Raw genomic sequence first — 18,419 nt, forward strand, 5'->3', positions numbered from 1 at the left:
TCAATTAATGCAAGTAAAGTACGAAGTGCCACAATTTGCAAACTGCTGATGATACTCAACTATATATTTCAACAAGACCAGATGAAACTTCTAAATTATTTAAGCTAAAAGAGTGTTTTTAAAAATATTAAAGATTGGATTACCAATTTCCTCTTATGAATTCGGATATTACTTATTGGACCCAAAAAAAAAAACAGTACACAGAATATTTTAGATTACAATTTGCATAGATGGATGTACTGTTACTTCCACTACAGTCAAAAATGTGGGTGTTATATTAAACAGCAACTTTTGAAAATCATATTTCCCATGTTACAAAAACAGCATTCTTCCATCTTAGAAATATAGCCATGCTAAGGCTACCTGCTACATGCTACCTGTTCCTGATGCAGAAAAGCTAGTTCATGCATTCATGACAAGACTGGACTATTGTTGTTTACTGCAAAGTGGTTCTCCTACATCTTCAATAAACAAGCTACGGGTAGTCCAAAATGCAGATGCTAGAGTTCTTACCAGGTCAAGAAAATATGATCACATTAACCCAATTTACAGTCTTTGCAATGCTACCTATTAAGCTCTGTATCAGTTACAAAATATTATTTACTTATAGGGCCCTTAATGGTTTTCGCTTCTGCATATCTAACTAGTCTTCTATCATGCTACAATCCATCACTATAAGACCCTTATTCCTCGTCTGGTATTGTGGAAAGCCCTTTGAAGCTGCACTGAAACTGTAATTTTGACCTTCAACCGTTTGGTAACTGTTGAAGTCCAATATAAGGATAATAATCCTGGAATGTTTTCATTAAAAAAAAATAAAATAAAACGTAATTTCTGTTCGACTGACAAAAGAAAGATGTAAATATCTTGGATGACATGGGCGTGAGTAAATTATCAAGAAATTTTATTTTAAAATTGAACTAATCCTTTAAATGTAATCTCAGTTACATTTTCCACTGTTAAAAGTTTTTATTCTAAAGGAAATGAATAGGACTTGCTAAATATTGCAGTACACAACACTGAACAATAATTGTATTTTAAATATTGTTTAATATGCTTTTCAATGGTGAATACACTCAGATATGATAAATAACATAACAGAGGCCTGGAAAAAGATTATGTGCTACATAAGACAGGTCATATACATACACAGCAGAGCCATATGAAGAACATTTTCTTGCAGTGTTCACATTTACAGAACCTCTTCAAGCTCAACTAGAAAAAAAAAAAACATAGTATTTTTTTTTAACAAATAAAAAAATATTGTTCTTTTCACAAAGCATACTAATTAACTATAGTATGGTGCTGTGCAATGATATTTGATAGCTAAGTCCATTTATATAAATTTATTTTAAACGTACCAGTGGTGTAAAAGAGAAATGTCATGGGTTGAGTAGTACCTGATTAGTACCTTATAGTAGTACCTGATTTTCTGTGTAATCGATCGCTTTATGATTAGTAACAATAACAATAAATATGTAATAAAAATAAAAGCTGCTTAATAACTATTGACACTGGGGCAGTACCTTCAAAGGTACTAATATATATATATATATATATATATATATATATATATATATATATATAAACCTTGCCCCTTAACTTTCATACTTTCCTCGGTTTCCTAGGTTTTATAATTTGTTACAAATTCATACTTATTCAAATTTCAGTATAAAACAAAAATCATATTGTAGTTTCTCTGTCTCGGGAACAAGGCACTGACATCATTGTTGGCTTTAAAGCTTGGTTTGTAGTGGTGGTGTAGTAGATCCCATTTTTTTCTTGTCCTCCAATTTATAATCAATTGTCTCAACACTGATGGGATGTTTGGAAGACTGGTTCCGTTTCTTCTGTACACTGAAGTGCACTCCATAACAGAAGTAGATGAGCAAGCCTATATTTTGTTAGAAAATACAATGAAACTTATACAATTGCTATACAATTATTGGTCAAATCTGAAATTTGTCAAAAGTTTTGATAATGGTAAAACGCTTCTCCGAATGATATTCATTCATTACATGAGTCCTGGTCCAGTGAAGGTTGTTTTCATACATGCAAAAATTGTATATTTCGCAATTTCAAATAATACATGGTGTATTTGTCTATTCTTATAACCTTTCCTTTTAGTTTCAGGCCTGTTAAATAATGTTGTAACAGGTTTGCTGACTAAATTGTGATTGAAAGAGTTTGATAAGTTTACTTTTCAAACCTTCTCCAAACCACATCCTCACAGCCAGACAGCACTTTTTAAATGTGTATATAGGACTCTATATAAATAGTCATGTTGTCTTACCCACTGCCATCCACACTGCATAGCGAATCCAAGTTTCACCACCCAGCTGGACCATTAAGTAGACATTGATGAATGTACTGAAAATTGGGAGTAGTGGCAGAAGTGGGACCTACAGAAAAATGTAAAAAGTTTCTGAAGACCAACGCAGTCTTGAACTACTGTAATTCTAAACCAAACATTTCAAAGTTCTTAAAGGGGTCATGACCTGCCTTTGTTTTGTATTTTTTATTTTATTTTGTACTGTTCTCTGAGGTACACTTTGTTTTCAATATTTTTACACCTTCCTCTGTGGAGGCGGTGCTTATCCACACCATTACATCTTAGAGTAGACCATTCCATAAAAGGTTGTTTTGGCAGACTGGATTCAATATAAGCTGTTTTTAGACTAAGAGGAAAGTTTTGAGTTCTGAAACTTACCGGATGTTTTTTATAGTACAATGACTTCTTATGTGTTAAAATATTTAGGTTTCTCAGTTCAATTTTGGATTATCAGTTCATGACCCCTTTTACAACAGTGGTACTTAGTTCTTAGAAATAATATACTTTAATAGAAATAGTTAATAGTATAATACTCAAGTTTATAGAAACATAATGGCATGTTAATTGCAATTAAATGAAAATATGTTATATTACCAGATGATGGAAAAAGACAAAATTGCAGAGGGTTTCATTATTTGGCCCAGTGCTTATTTTAAGTTAAACTGATGTAAAAGTACATTTCTGCTCTGTGTCATGTTAATGTAAAATTGGAAATTATATTGACCTACTCTACTGATGGTAAAATTCAAACAATTTATGACTGAGTTGAATTACGTTTTTGTTACCGATTAATGAATTTGTCATTTTGGTACAGTGTTGGATTGTTGAATGTAAAATCTGGACTCCAAAGCAAATCCACTTCAGAACCAGTGTTAGAATAACACATTAATGCACATTTTATGCATTTCTTGTTGCTAAAATTATGTAAAAAGTGTTGCTTTTTTTCATCCAGTGAGGACAGCTTACCATAAATGCAGCTTTGGTACTATTCTGTGGCTGTCGCCAAATAATAATGATAGTCAGGACAAACACCACCGCAACCAAAGTGATAATCAAAATGATCCACCACTCCTGAATCAGACCAGCTTGTACACCTTTTGTGATGGTCACGCTCAGGATAACCGCAAACACAACTAGAAATCACATTAAAAGTAATAATTAGGTGGAGAAGAGAGAGTTAACATGAAATCATTATAGCATAAATGTAGGTTAAATTTACTTTATTGTTGATCTGGAAAGGTTTCATTTTCTTGTCCTGGTATGATATTGGCTATTATTGATATTTATGATAATTTGCTTCAAATTTTTTTACTACGCACCTGCTCATATGATCAATCAGGAGTTGCAGTGGATTTTCATTTGTAGCATAAAATTGCAAAAACTATAGAAATACCCATAAAAATCTAACTTAATCAATGGTGCATTCATGTCAAAATGATTCTATTTACAAGTTAAGTGCCACCACGCATGCACTTTCTAGAAAACGCTCCGGTTACTCACGTAACCTTGGTTCCCTGAGATAAGGGAACGGGCATCGCGTCGTCTATTTGTATAGCTGCACAAACCAATGGGGCTCGAGCCCGCCAGAGGGGGCAGAACCGACTGCTTTAGAAGTTGGCCCAGAGTGCCATTTCATCAGAATCAACGACTGAAGAAACAGCAATTGATTCACCTGCAGCTAGTTACGCAATGCTTGTTCCCTTATCTCAGGGAACCGGGATACAAGCCCAGAAACACTCAGCGAGGGCTCCATAAGCCTGAACAAAGGGACCTGAGAATATTCTGAGATCTTCTTGACAAAACTCTCCCCACCCACGGGGAGGGGAAAGCTAAATTTAAGCAGATGAGACCAAATTGTAGAATCTAATAAAGGTAGATGGTGATGAACAGCCAGCGGCCGCACAGACCTCCCCAATAGAGATTCCACTGGACCAGAGGCCACCACTGTCAATTCAAGTCAAGTCTGCTTTGTCAATTCTTCCACATGTACAGTACATACATAGAGAATTGAATTTGTGTTACTCTCAGACCCTTGGTGCATACAGATAACACTAACAGTAGAACATTAAATACAGATAAAATTTAAAAGTACAACTATATAAATAGATAATGTATAAAGAAAAATAAGTAAAGGAAAAAAAGGATAAGTAAAACAAAGAAACGTGTTGTCCGAATGGACCAGGACGCGGTGCTCTTTTAAGGCTGGCAGGAAGGTTTTCAGGGCCAGACAAACAGCCATTACTTTGAGGCAGTTGATATGCAAGCGTCACTCGATGGACAACCAGGAGCCATATGCCGAGCCCTCGTACAGAGCACCCCAGCCTGAGCTGGAGGCATCTGTTGTGACCACCTTTTGGAGGTCATTCCCAACTTAAGCCTGACTGGAACAGGTGAAAAGTTGTCCAAGGGGCCAAAGCTTTGAGGAAGTGATGGGTTACCTTGACAAATGTGGCCCAGGAGCCAGGCGTGGGATGGAATGCGAGTTTTATCCAGTACTGAAGGACCTGGGTTGATTTTCAGGCCAAAACCGCTGACGGGACAAAGGCTGACGTTGTCCCTTCAGGAGCCATTCATCAGGAGGCCAACCACTCAAGACCAAATTCCTCCACAATTTGCACGAGAATGCGGATCAGCATTTAGAGTCTATGCTGGGTCATGTAGACTGAGATGGGGGGGGCTCGCCTATTTGTCAGCGTCAGATGCAGTCAAAAACGAAGAAAAGTCGTCGACAAACACCTCTTCCTCAGAAGCACCAAAGGAAATGAGTCCGCTTGCATCCGATGAGGGGCGTGGAGCCTCAAGTGCAAAGCACAACAGAGAAATGATGCGCTGCGGTGAGAGTGAATCACGCAGGTGCTGGACTGACGCAACATCACTTGAGCCCGAGAAGATGGCCTGCTGATGGCTGCTGATTCCTCTTGGTAGAGAAAGGAGTTGGAAGAACAGATCTGGGAGGACCGCCTTCTTGAAAAAGGCGATCCACGAGCGAAGATGGGAGAGGGACATATTCTCGCAGTGAGAACACGAAGCCTCTGTAAATGCAGCCTTTGCATGGGAAACCCCCAGACAGGCTACACACTCCTTGTGACGTCCACTTCGTGCAAGGGATCCTTGCCCGAGCTACACTGCCGACATTTGAAACAACGCGCTTCTTGAAATCTGCTCAGAAAATTTGCTCTTTTCTTAAATCACCAGATAGCCACAAGGAAACTCTGTCCTCTGCAGGATTCCTGATTTAACAGAGAGAAAGAGCAGGCTGAGCTTCTTGCTTCGTTGCTGAGTCAGTGAAGAGATGGTCTCATTGCTGAAGGAGAAGAATCTGATGAAATGGTGCTCAGGGCCAACTTATATAGCAGTCAACTCCTCCCCTGTGGCAGGCTAGAGCAACATTGGTTTGTGCAGCTATACGAACGTTAACAAATCAGGCTTCATGAACAGTGTAAACAGGGGTTTCCGCATACAAGTCGTCAAAAGACAATGCATAGGGAGTTAATTTTCAATATGGAACTAGTTACTGTACTTAGGAATTTCTTTAAGCTTTGGAATTTCCATTAATTCTAAGGTATTTTTTACAAAGAATTATGGTTGCAGCAATTGCTATTTATCATTAGAATGTAGCATATGTAGTTTGTAAATTATTTTGTGTGCTACTTTGTGCTAATGTTTTTTGGAGAAACTATTTATTTAGCTTGTTTGTGAGATGACGGGCTTGTGCGACTAAACTAGAGTACATTTCCCATCCTTCTCTGTGATTGTGCAAGAATGATAAAATTTCTAGATATAGCATATTACATACTAATTTGCATACTGCCAGCGTGTCCAATTTACAGAAGCATTAGCTACACTTCCTCAACATAATCATACACTTACTCATCAGATGGAAGCATCAAATGATTAAAACGGAAACTCACTGGTAAATATGGTTAGCACAGACACAACTTTAGAACTTGTAGCAGATGCCTTTTTAGAGGGGCAAAAAGGATTCCATTTCTTCCGAAGTTCTTGTTTCTCATTGATCTCAGCTAGCTCTGGTTGGTACCTGTGTGGACAAAAATAGTTGATTTTAGTGCACTGCTGTATTTTTGTGTTTGCTCTGAATATTTTTTGTTTGCTCTGAATACTGTGAAAATTGCTAGTATTGATATTGTGCGATGTACAATAAACCATTTTATTAGCCAATACCAAAAAATTTATTGGGGGGGGGGGTTGCTGGGGGGAGGGGGAGTACTAATTATGTAACACAAATAATTGACAAATAATCAGAAATCACATTTACAAATAAGAGCATACTGAGAATCCTGGGGAAACCAATGGAAGGTAGACTAAACCACAACTGGAGGAGAACCACGGATCATAACAGTGCCTGGTAATCAAATGCTCAAGAAGTAGCTGCTGGAGGTGAAGATTAAGGCAGAGCCAGCTCATAGGCACTGAGGACCACTGAGCTGGCAGATTGGAGGAGTAAGGCAGTGCCCAGGGATCAGAAGTCCAAGGTAGAGCAATTTAGACAGAGATCAATGGCGAAGACAAAAAATAAATAAATAAAAAAGGAAGACCACTGTGACACTAAAGGGATGTAGGGCCAAGGTACAGCTGAAGGACTGAAATCAGTGGCTAAATAGACCATTGCAAGGCTGGAAGGACAAGGGGCCCCAGTAGAAGGACCATAGTGGAGACAAAGGATCAGACAGCCACAGTGGAGCTGGAAGGGCCAAGGTGGAGCCTAAGGGTAGAAAGTGTTCAGATGCAACAAACTCTAAAGATCACAGTAGATCAGGAGACTGTGATTGTGCCAATGGAGCCAGAGGACTGGGGAGCTGGTGAGGAGTAGTCAGAGGAGCCAGTGACTAGCCACGTTTCCACTGTCGGGCCAAAAGCGCGCATGCTAGTGCATGCCAGGGCCAGTCGTGTTTCAACTGTCACTTCCGGGCTTTAAGCGGGCCAGCTGGGGCTAGAGGAGTGGTTATAAACAAAAGGCAGAGTTTATCCCATCTGGAGAGAGTCAGCACCGCGGATCATTTCGTAAAGCTACCAGCTATAACACCAGCATATTTTTTTTTTTTTTATAAGTTGAATTCAAAATCACTTTCAGTCAGCAGTGAGTGTTTGAAATAACTTGATTCAATGTGGATTATAATCACCATACAAGGCAGAAATATTTATAGGTGATGCAAAAGACGTCAAAAATCAGACGTCAGCTTCTTATTCTCTATCACAATAATGTATTTATTTAGTAACATATTTTATCCGTCATAAGTCTTTTCTCGAGATATGTTTTTTTTGTTGGGGTGCCTTTATAAAAATATAGAAATTATAATTCTTTCTAAATGTGATGTATATTGGCTACTGTGACTACAAATAAACAGAAACAGATTCGACTGAATAAGCAGGCTGTTCGTAATGCTTTACTTCTGTGTGACTAATTTTAAATCCTGAAAAATTTATTCATTATGATCAATGTATCACTTATTATAGTAAAACATAGATGCTTTTGGATTTAAATATTTAATAAAGCATGCAAACAAACGGACGATTTTTTCGCATTCGTTTTGTGATCGCGCTAGTTCCTGTGTCTTATATTAGTTTTCTGATAACTTCTCTTTGTTGTTCCTGAGAGGCGTGTAAAGGGCAGGTTTTAGTGAATCGCAGCGGAGCTTCTGGCCCGATGGTGGAAACCGTGCTATTTTGGCCTAGGTGCTACAGGTCCGAGGCTATTAGCCCTGCCCGGCCCGTTTAAAGCACTGGCCCGACAGTGGAAAAGCAGCAAATGATGACCATGGCATCGTTAGAGGAGCATGACCAGTGGCCCTGGACATAACCAGAGAGACTTTGATGCAGGGCAGAAACAGAGGAGGAAGGGCCAGGGACCTGGACAGAACCAGAGAGACTATCATGGGGGGTGGAACCAGTGGAGGGGAAAAGACCAGGGACCTGGACAGAACCAGATAATGCGTAGAGCTGGACAGGACCAGCAGAGAAGAAATATCTAAGGCTCCAAATGGAAACAAACAGACTAACAAGCTGAATAGGACCAGTGGAGGAAGAAGGGCTTTAGGGGTTCAGACTTAAATCCAGGATGGCAGCTGCTGTCTCCAGGACAAACCGAACTTGGGCACTGGGCACTCCAAGATGAACCAAGCAGCAGATGCTGGCTCTCGGATGAAGCAAGCAGCAGGCACTGCTTCCAGGACAAACTGAATGGCAGGATAGAATGGAACTTTGACTGAGGGTACATGATCGTCATGGGTGTATGCTCAGGGTCTGTGGCAGGTGTGATGAGGCTCTGGTGGGCCATAGAGTGATTTTGTTCTCCCCCCCCCCCCCCCCAACAGTGGAGGGCCAAATCTGACAATTAGCACAGCGACTCTCGAAGACCACCAATGGACAGCCATGGTTTAAGGGGTTTATTAAGTCCATAATGAAATTCAAAATGCACTTTATTAAATAAACAAAATGAAGATAATCTAAATAAAGTAGTTCAAGGGAAAACACAGAACACAGAAGGAAAGAAACAAAATAAGCTTGAATGAACCTTAAAAGTCTTTGACCCAAATCAGATGTGAAAAATTATTAATTATTGCTGAGGAATAGCTGCTGAAAACCTTACATAATAACGTCATCAACTTTGACTCGAAAATGTGAACTTGTGTAAAAAATGAATTGGATGTTATAAGCATCACTTCTGTAATGTCATTTATTTTGATATTACGTAAGTTCACATAATTGCATTGTGGTAATGACATAGAATCCCCACCCCCACCCCATGTCAGTTGAAAAAAAGATAACTTATTTGATATATTAGATTTAAGCAATAATGTAATTTTCATCATATTGTGTGTTATGTAAATTCTGGTGGCATTACAATTTTCAGTGTGAATGTATATTCTGTGTGCTTTGTAAAATCTGTGCGGGTACATCAGGAATAAACAGTCATAAAATGTAACATACTATTCATGGATTATTATTTATATTATGTATTGTGTTTGAAGCTTACCGAAGAATTAAGATGCAGATGGCTACGAGGGTGTAGGCAAATAGTGTTCCAATAGACATCATGTCTACTAGAGCCTTCAGGTCAAACACCAAGGCCATTATTGCTAAAAAAAAAAAACAGATATAGTTCACTAACAGAATTATAGAGCCAAAAATTAAATGAAGACAAGGGGCTGGTGTGGTAATTATGACAATAAAGAGATTTGATTTGATGTTACCTAGGGTATGTCATAGATTAGTTACTATTGTCATGGTGTACAAACCCGATTCCAAAAAAGTTGGGACACTGTACAAATTATGATTAAAAACAGAATGCAATGATGTATAAGTTTCAAATTTCAATATTTTATTCAGAATACAACATAGATGACATATCAAATATATAAACTGAAAAAAAAAAAAGTAATTTTAAGGGAAAAATTAGTTGATTTAAAATTTCATGGCATCAACACATCTCAAAACAGTTGGGACAAGGCAATGTTTACCACTGTGTGGCATCCCATCTTCTTTTTGTTACAGTCTGCAAATGTCTGGGAACTGAGGAGACAAGTTGCTCAAGTTTAGGAATAGGAATGTTGTTCCATTCTTGACTAATACAGGCTTCTAGTTGCTCAACTGTCTTGGGTCTTTGTCGCATCTTCCTCTTAATGATGCGCCAAATGTTTTCTATGGGTGAAAGATCTGGACTGCAGGCTGGCCATTTCAGTACCCGGATCCTTCTTCTATGCAGCCATGATGTTGTAATTGATGCAGTATGTGGTCTGGCATTGTCATGTTGGAAAATGCAAGGTCTTCCCTGAAAGAGACGACGTCTGAATGGGAGCATATGTTGTTCTAGAACTTGTCCATTTTAAATGAGCCTTGGCCCAAAGAAAATGCCTGCGCTTCTGTATCATGTTTAGATATAGCTTCTTTTTTGACTAATGGCACGGTGGATTGTGTTCACCGACAATGTTTTCTGGAAGTATTCCTGAGCCCATGTTGTGATTTAATTTACAGTAGCATTCCTGTATGTGATGCAGTGCCGTCTAAGGACCCGAAGATCACGGGCATCCAGTATGGTTTTCCGACCTTGACCCTTACACACAGAGATTGTTCCAGATTCTCTGAATCTTTGGATGATATTATGCACTGTGGGTGATGATGACTAACTCTTTGCAATTTTTCTCTGAGAAACTCCTTTCTGATATTGCTCCACTGTTTTTCACCGCAGCATTGGGGGAATTGGTGATCCTCTGCCCATCTTGACTTCTGAGAGACACTGCTACTTCGAGAGGCTCTTTTATACCCAATCATGTTGTCAATTGACCTAATAAGTTGCAAATTGGTCTTCCAGCTGTTCCTTATATGTACATTTAACTTTTCCTCTTATTGCTACCTTTTTTGGAATGTGTAGCTCTCATGAAATCCAAAATGAGCCAATATTTGGCATGACATTTCAAAATGTCTCACTTTCAACATTTGATATGTTATCTATATTCTATTGTGAATAAAATATAAGTTTATGAGATTTGTAAATTATTTCATTAATTTTTTACACACAATTTGTACAGTGTCCCAACTTTTTTGGAATCGGGTTTATATCACTGGCATGTGTTGTCAAAGAGAATTACCTGCTATTACTCCAGAAGCAAGTGTGGCGATGACAGGGCTCTGTCTGGAACTCATTTTACTCAATGGTTTGAACAGCAGTCCATCTCTGGCCATAGCAAACAGCACACGGGGCATAGGAAACATGGCCCCTAGCAAACTGTGGAGTAGTAAACCAATTGCATTACAATATTGTTTCATGAGTTTAACCTTGCAATTTATTTTACCATTTTGCACTTTTAAGCAAATGACTTGCTACTTTCTCATAGTTGCTCTTTTTATTGTGGACAGTTGACTACTGGAAATTAAAAACTAATATCCCATAGAGAACCTAGTGAACCTGGATGTGCTGGTGGTTTAGTAGAGTGAAGAACCAAACAATAAAACGGATTGTTAATGATAAAAAGGACTGTTTTGACTATTCCCACTGATATATGTTAAATAATTAACTTCTGTTCTGATGTATCCTGCATTAACATCAATCCTTGACAACTGCGTTTGACAATAGAGTCCTGCATTATGTATACTACATTTGATTTTATGATGCTAATTTCACCAAACTGATGAACAGCTTTCCTTTTTAGTTTATGAGCATCTTCTCTAGTATCCTCTTACAGATCACGCAACACTGCTTTTTATAGTCCTAACAGTATGTGTCTGGCGTAGTAAGTGCCTTATGGGTCAATGTGTTGCATCACCTTGTTGAGAGAGCACACAATGATCCAACAGCCACAGCATACTTTGCAGGATCCCAGCCCACATAGGAGAAGGCTACAGGTAAGGGACTCTGAACACTTAGTTGGTAGTAGGGCATCATGAGGGTGAGAGCAGCCGAAACGCCAAAATAAGCCAAGAAACAGATAAGAAGAGAAGCCACAATTCCTATAGGGATAGACTTCTGGGGATTTTTGACCTCCTCACCTAGATAAAGGTGATGGAGATTAAAAAAATTAAGACACATACACAGATTGTAAAAATTTTGAAAAAAGTACTTTAAAAGTACTATGTTCCAAGACTTCTGAAGCTTGTTGTAACTATCCAACACAAATGACTTTAAAACTAAATACTCCTTAATCCAAAAACAGAAATATCCAGGATCATTTCCAGGAGGACATGCATGCAATGATATCAGCAGGAACTGAACTAAACGGGTGTAAATTAAACAGACCTAATGAGTAAATTAACAAGAACAGGTGAAAACAATAGGTAACCATGGTAACAAAGAGGTCCACACTAGGAAACTAGCCCTGCGTCACCCAAAGTTCATACTATCCATCCTATATAGTATATGAGATTAGAATAAGTGTGTCCCAAAGCATTTGAATGTTGAAAAGAGTATGCCAAAAGTCCCCGGATGGTCTACTATTTCAAGTAGTTTTTTGAAGTGTGGGTCTATTCACACTCTATTGCTAATATTTCCTACAATGCATTGAGCTTTGGCGAAGGATTTGGTTCATAATTACGAACACGAAAAAGTGTTAAAAAACTACAAACATGGTGTGACTGAAGGAAGGTTTAAGTTATTAATAAGCAACATTTAACCTAGTAAAAAATATTTATTCAATGTTATCAGTGTTATACTACATCTGCAACAATAGTATGAACTTTTATAAACATCCGTCCGGCAATTAACTTTTAAATTAATCATTATGCAGAAAATATGAGGAGAGTTCTCCACATGAAAGACTCAAGGCTGGCACATTAGCGTGCTACTTCTTTTCTTTCCAATAGGGTAGAAAGTAAAATTTAATTAAATGTGGAGGATGTTAACTGTGACAAGATGATTGACAGGCCAGTGTACAGTGACTGTTTGCGTGTAACAAGTGTGACAAAGCCTATGTTTAATATGCAATTGTAATATGTGATAGTACAGTATGTCCCAATGTTTGCCTGCACTTCTACTACATACTCAAATGTACTTTTTCTTCACCAAAAAAGTAGGCCTATACTTTAAGGTTAGTATAAGTAGGCACATTGGGACACAGTATAGGACAGCTGAGGGGGTGTTTAAAATGACATTTTAGGGGTCTGAAAAAAAGGGGTTCAAACTGCAGGTTTTTTAAAACAATATGGTTGTTGTCTTTGTATAAACTACAAAAAAGCAATTCTGTTAAAACAGTGAGGTCATATGCATGTGTATTACGTGTTCAGTCTACAGGAATGTGAATGTGTGCAGGTGCCTAGTGTTTCTTTACTTTTCATTCAGTTTAATTTTGTGATGTTTTGTGAATTTTGATTTTGTTGAAGTACCTGTAGTTGCAATGCAGTCAAATCCCACAAAAGCATAAAAACAGGTTGCGGCTCCAGCAAAAGTTCCCTCAAAACCAAAGGGAAAGAATCCTCCAGTTCCAAAACTGGATAAAGTTTCATTTGAGGTTGAGAGATTTCTAAACAAAAATAGCAATGTTAAAAAAATGATTTCAATGTATTGTGGTAATTTAAAAAATAATTAAAATGTGTGTTAAACAGTTTCTCAATTTCCTAGTTTAATATTTAAAGCTGTTTAACTTAACGCAGTCAAACTCTTTCCCATTACCACAAATGCTCTTAAAATTGTCATAATGCAACATACGCAGTTAATGTGTAGTTCCAAATTTCCTCCTCTGTTATCTGCCAGTTTCCAATGTCACCCTTGATGAATCCGGCAATGATGACAAAAACCAGAATTACCATATTTATAGCTGTGAAGATCTTATTGACAATGGCAGACTCCTTCACCCCAAATGCAAGGATACCTAAAAAGTTTAAACAATCAACAAAAATCTAACTCATGTTGATTCAAATTACTGTATCTTGACATAACTCATTTATTTACACTATATAAATGTTTTGGTAATCTTACTTGCCTGCCAAAACCAGAATAAGGCCAGCTGCAAAGAAGTCTGGATAGGGAGCGAGGCCAGGTAAATTCATTGGCGTATTTTCACTCAAATAATTGGCAATCTTATTTCCAATCAAGTCATCGAAAGTGCCACTCCATGCCCTTGCCACACTGGATGTACCTGTAATAAAGTCATTCAGATCAAGCAATTCAGTTATACAAACTGATAGTGGATCTCAATCATTCGATAAGAAGGTTTATAGGGCATATAATTATAGGCATAATAATTTAGTGAGTAATGTAATAAATATATCTTGTAAGATTAACATCACTGATTAAAATGATTGGAGGATGTTAAATAGTTTATGGAAAATCATATTTGAGCTGAGCTGCGTTTGCTAAAGGCACTGTGAGTTCATGGTTTTTTAAACTAAAGCTACATTATGTAACTTTTTGCCCATTAGTGGTTAAAAACTAGAATTGCTTGCATCCGCGGAAGAACATTGTTCGATTTGACCAATTATAATACAGAATCTGCCATTTTTGTCTGACAAACAAACCAGACAAGAGAGTATATTAACGTCGGTGGACTTGAACTTGAAAAATAGTGTGCATTGACATCTCTCCACAGATAAACCATACCTTCTGATGTTCATTCAGGTTTATCTCATGCTATAACAAGTAAACAGGCCCTACAGCGACCTGTCATGAGACATTTATGATCTTCGAACATTTATTTTTTACATTTCTTTAAAAATATGAAAATTTGAAGGCTGAGACTTTGTTTCATACCAGAAGTAATCTACTCTTCATTCTTTGTCGGCACATAATCAGTTTTCTCTTTGCTCTGTGATGTATTTTTCACTGCGTGAGAAGATGATATGTGACATGAGAGTGCCATGGTTTGTCAGACATAGCAACAGTAATGAAGGTGGGACGGGTCTTTCTAAAGGGGCTTTCAAAATTTCATTTTTGGGTGTTGTCAATATTAATGAACAACAACAGCCAGCTCAAATAAAGCATACTGTTTGAATGGACTGTTAATGCTGGGCATTAAATGTTTATTCTTGCCTATGATGTATGACAACAGTAAGTTCCAGCCGGTGATGAAGGCCCACACCTCTCCGACAGTGACGTAGCTGTACAGGTAGGCAGAGCCAGTCTTGGGCACTCGGGCACCAAACTCTGCATAACACAAGCCTGCAAACACAGATGCCACTGCTGCAATGAAGAATGACACAATGATGCTGGGACCAGCTACCGTTCTGGCAACCTCCCCAGAAAGGACATAGACCCCAGCACCAAGTGTACTTCCCACCCCAAGGGCCACCAAGTCGAGTGTGGTTAAACAACGCTTGAAGTTGGACTCTTCACCATCGGGCTCCAGTGGCTTTCGCCTCGATAGGCTCTTCAAAAAGGACAGCACCTTGTCACAGAACATCCTGAGACAAACAATATAGGTGATTATGTAATATTTCATATACGTCTATCATATGTTAGTAATAGATATATTCAAAAGAAACACATTTCTCATCATTTACATTCTTTAATTAAACAGTTGCACTGCACTTATTTTTTTACAATTTAAGTTTTTGAGATTCATGCATTTAAACCCATTTGGTCATTTTTAGCAGTTATGTTATGTCCACTAATTAGTAATTACCCCGTTTTTGAAATGTGTTATGTCAATTAACATGCCTTGCCTTAATTATTCAGTGTGCAGCTGTGAAAGACTTGAATGTACACAGTGCTTCCTTGATCAAGAGGTAATAATAATGAATTTTATTTGTATACAACCTTACGTATATAAAATGCAGCTCAAAGTACTTTTAGATCAGTAATTATTTATAAGGAAATCATAAAAAACATTTAAAAACCAAAACAACAGCTATGGCAATAAAAAAGAGGAAATAAGGGGAAAAGGTAAAACCATAACCAAAGGGATGTAAAATATATTCAGATATACTCTTCATTGTTTTATTACACTGTACATCTTTTTATTTATTTATATATAGTATTTCTTTATTATTTCTATAGTATTTTAAATATTTAAAAATAATATGCCTTTCAAAGCACTTAAAATTACACACTTTGAGAAGAACTACCTATCATACATAACATGCAGCTCAAAGAAGTATTTCAGATCATAAACTATTTAGAAAAGGACAGAAACCATAAACAATTAAAACAAGAATGGAAAAACAAAATACAATGAAAAAAGAGATTTGATATATAGTAATAAAACGATAAAGAACAAAGATTGCTTAGATCTTGTATAATTTCATTTAGTTGAACATTTTCGGGCATAACGGCTACAAACAGCTGTTCCTTTATAGTTTACATCCGTTAATTTTAACTGTATTTTTATATATATATATATATATATATATATATATATATATATATATATATATATATATATATATATATATATATATATATATATATAAATACAGTTAAAATTATATATTTTTATATATATTTTTTTTTATTATTATTTATAATTATCTTTTGGTTTTTTACACTTGTTAATACATTTGAACAATGTCCTGTCCACTAAAATGTTAAAAAGTCATATAACTTATCTCCACCATTTCCTCATATGCACAGACTATCTGGCACACACTGTTATCTTGCTTTTATGATGTTCTCTTGAACAAACTAATGTATGTGCTCCCTAATGGGAATCAATTTTTTTTTTAAATCAAAATCTAAGGGGTGTTGTAAAGCATAAAATACTGAAACAAACCCTTTCCAAATATTCAAATAGAAGCATCTTTATCTTCACAATAGTGGCAGTATCTTTTAGTTTTTTAGTGATTAAGTGGCTTACCTGTCTACTCTGAATCCAGGCGTGTGAGAAGGTGTGACTATGGTGTGAGAGCTGTGGTCCAAGAGTTCCTGAGCACAGACTATATCAGAGGGCCCCTCCTGTAAACTCTCACGTGTCCAAAACGCCCATGTGTAATTTTTGACAGACTCTGTTATATTTAGAAGAAATGTGTGATTTCTGGAGAAGAGATATGCACTCATAAAAAAGAATTTTGCAGTTGTCAGCCTGACATATAGAAGGTATTTAACAAAAGAACTCAAAAAGTCTATCGTGAGGAGGTTTATGATTTAAAAAGCTGTAAAATCTAAATATTAGCAATTAAAAAACAATAGTCATGACATTGTTGCATGCTGACCCCATGCAGAATCAACAAGGTGCTTACTTTATATTTTCAGTAGTACTATGTAATGGCAAAATGTTATTTCTTCCAAAAAAAAAAAAAAGAACACTTACAGGTAAAAGACAAACATTAGCACATAGGAGAAACCGACTTGACCTTATGTTTATTTCCTTCTCATCTCCTAACATCCCGAAGAGCAATTTCATTCACGATTATAGATACAAAAAAAAGTGTTCTATAGTGCTTGAAAATAACAGACACCATTAATATTTAATCTTAAAGACTAATAGAGACTAAAGACTGAAAAGTAATTCCATGCTGAAAATGAATTTGTAGTGACAAAGAATTGTTTATTTTTTATTTTGAAATGTGTTCATGTTCTCTAACATATGTACAGTATAATAAAACACGATATGAATGAAATAAAGATGACTGCCTGATGAATCATGGAAATACTGAGGTTTACTGTCAAATCTGATACCACGGCTGTTTAAAAAGATAAGGGGCAAAATCAGTTATTTCTTGCTGACTCTTATTATTACACTATCAGTGGCTGAAGTCCATGGCTATATCCTGAATAGCAAACTACCAGACTGTTAGCAGCTGCCGAGTTACTGCCGCAGTAACAAGAGGATTCGGGGTTTTCGCTCCCATATTACTTTCTTGACTCATTAATCTGTATTGCTTTGAAACAATAGTCCTAAAGATGTAAGTAACATTGAGTAGCTCAGAAAATAACTGGCCAGGTGGTCTGTGTATTTCTTCACCCCCAAAGAAAACAGGTCCAAAAAAAGACAAAGAAGAACTAAGTTTTGTGTTTTACCAAACAGCCCTATTTGCATGATGTGTTTGGTTTCATATAACAAAGGTATTATACAGTATATAATATATTGAACAGTACTGACTATTAAGCGGTATCCTTCTAAAAGATGGCAACCTACTACTACAGTGAAGTAAAGCATTGGCCGCTAGTGGTGGTTTTGCACTGCCACAATCAAAATGTATAAAGAAACAGTATTTATGTGAATCGCATTTGGGTTCAGCTAGGCTAGAGGAGGATAATCATTATTACAGTTACAGTTTACAACTTAACAACCCACTTACCACAGGTGTGGTCAGGTTGACTTGTAATATGTGTTGAGAATGACTGTAGCTAAGGTATTTATTCATCTTTCAAGTGAATGTGTTTCAGGAAATACATGTTATATTGTGTTGGCAGACAGTTGGAGTGACTCTCAGAATCACAGCAAGGAAAGAGTAGCTTGTGGAATGATGTAGTTATTTGCTGAAGGAAGCAAAACTAAAGCAAAAAAACCTTCAGGAAATTGACCAAAGGTCTAATATGGCAACTAGAATGCAAAGTTAAAAGATTAATCATTAATTTTTCTTTAATAATCTGTACTGATGGATCCCGTAATGCTTTTCTTTTTAATGAATGTCATTTGCCTTCGCTCTTATTTGTTTTAATCCTTTGTTTTCTTTTCTATTCCATATGAAAAATTAAGCCAAT

At 36.9% G+C, this 18,419-nt stretch overlaps 1 protein-coding gene across 1 annotated transcript; it reads right to left on the reverse strand.

Annotated features, from left to right (window-relative positions):
* Window positions 1-1,030: 1,030 nt before the first annotated feature.
* Window positions 1,031-16,675, reverse strand: LOC132140773 (cationic amino acid transporter 2-like). Its single transcript, XM_059549738.1, has 13 exons — window positions 16,570-16,675; window positions 14,808-15,178; window positions 13,762-13,917; window positions 13,488-13,650; window positions 13,166-13,302; window positions 11,614-11,836; window positions 10,939-11,075; window positions 9,327-9,429; window positions 6,244-6,371; window positions 3,299-3,465; window positions 2,294-2,402; window positions 1,649-1,894; window positions 1,031-1,527 (listed from the first exon to the last, which is right to left on the reverse strand). The coding sequence occupies exons 2-12, from the start codon at window positions 15,175-15,177 to the stop codon at window positions 1,737-1,739; spliced, it is 1,851 nt and encodes a 616-aa protein (XP_059405721.1). The 5' UTR covers window position 15,178; window positions 16,570-16,675; the 3' UTR covers window positions 1,031-1,527; window positions 1,649-1,736.
* Between the last annotated feature and the right edge of the window lie 1,744 nt (window positions 16,676-18,419).

This window comes from Carassius carassius, chromosome 5 (assembly GCF_963082965.1).
Source record: "Carassius carassius chromosome 5, fCarCar2.1, whole genome shotgun sequence".
NCBI lineage: Eukaryota > Metazoa > Chordata > Actinopteri > Cypriniformes > Cyprinidae > Carassius > Carassius carassius.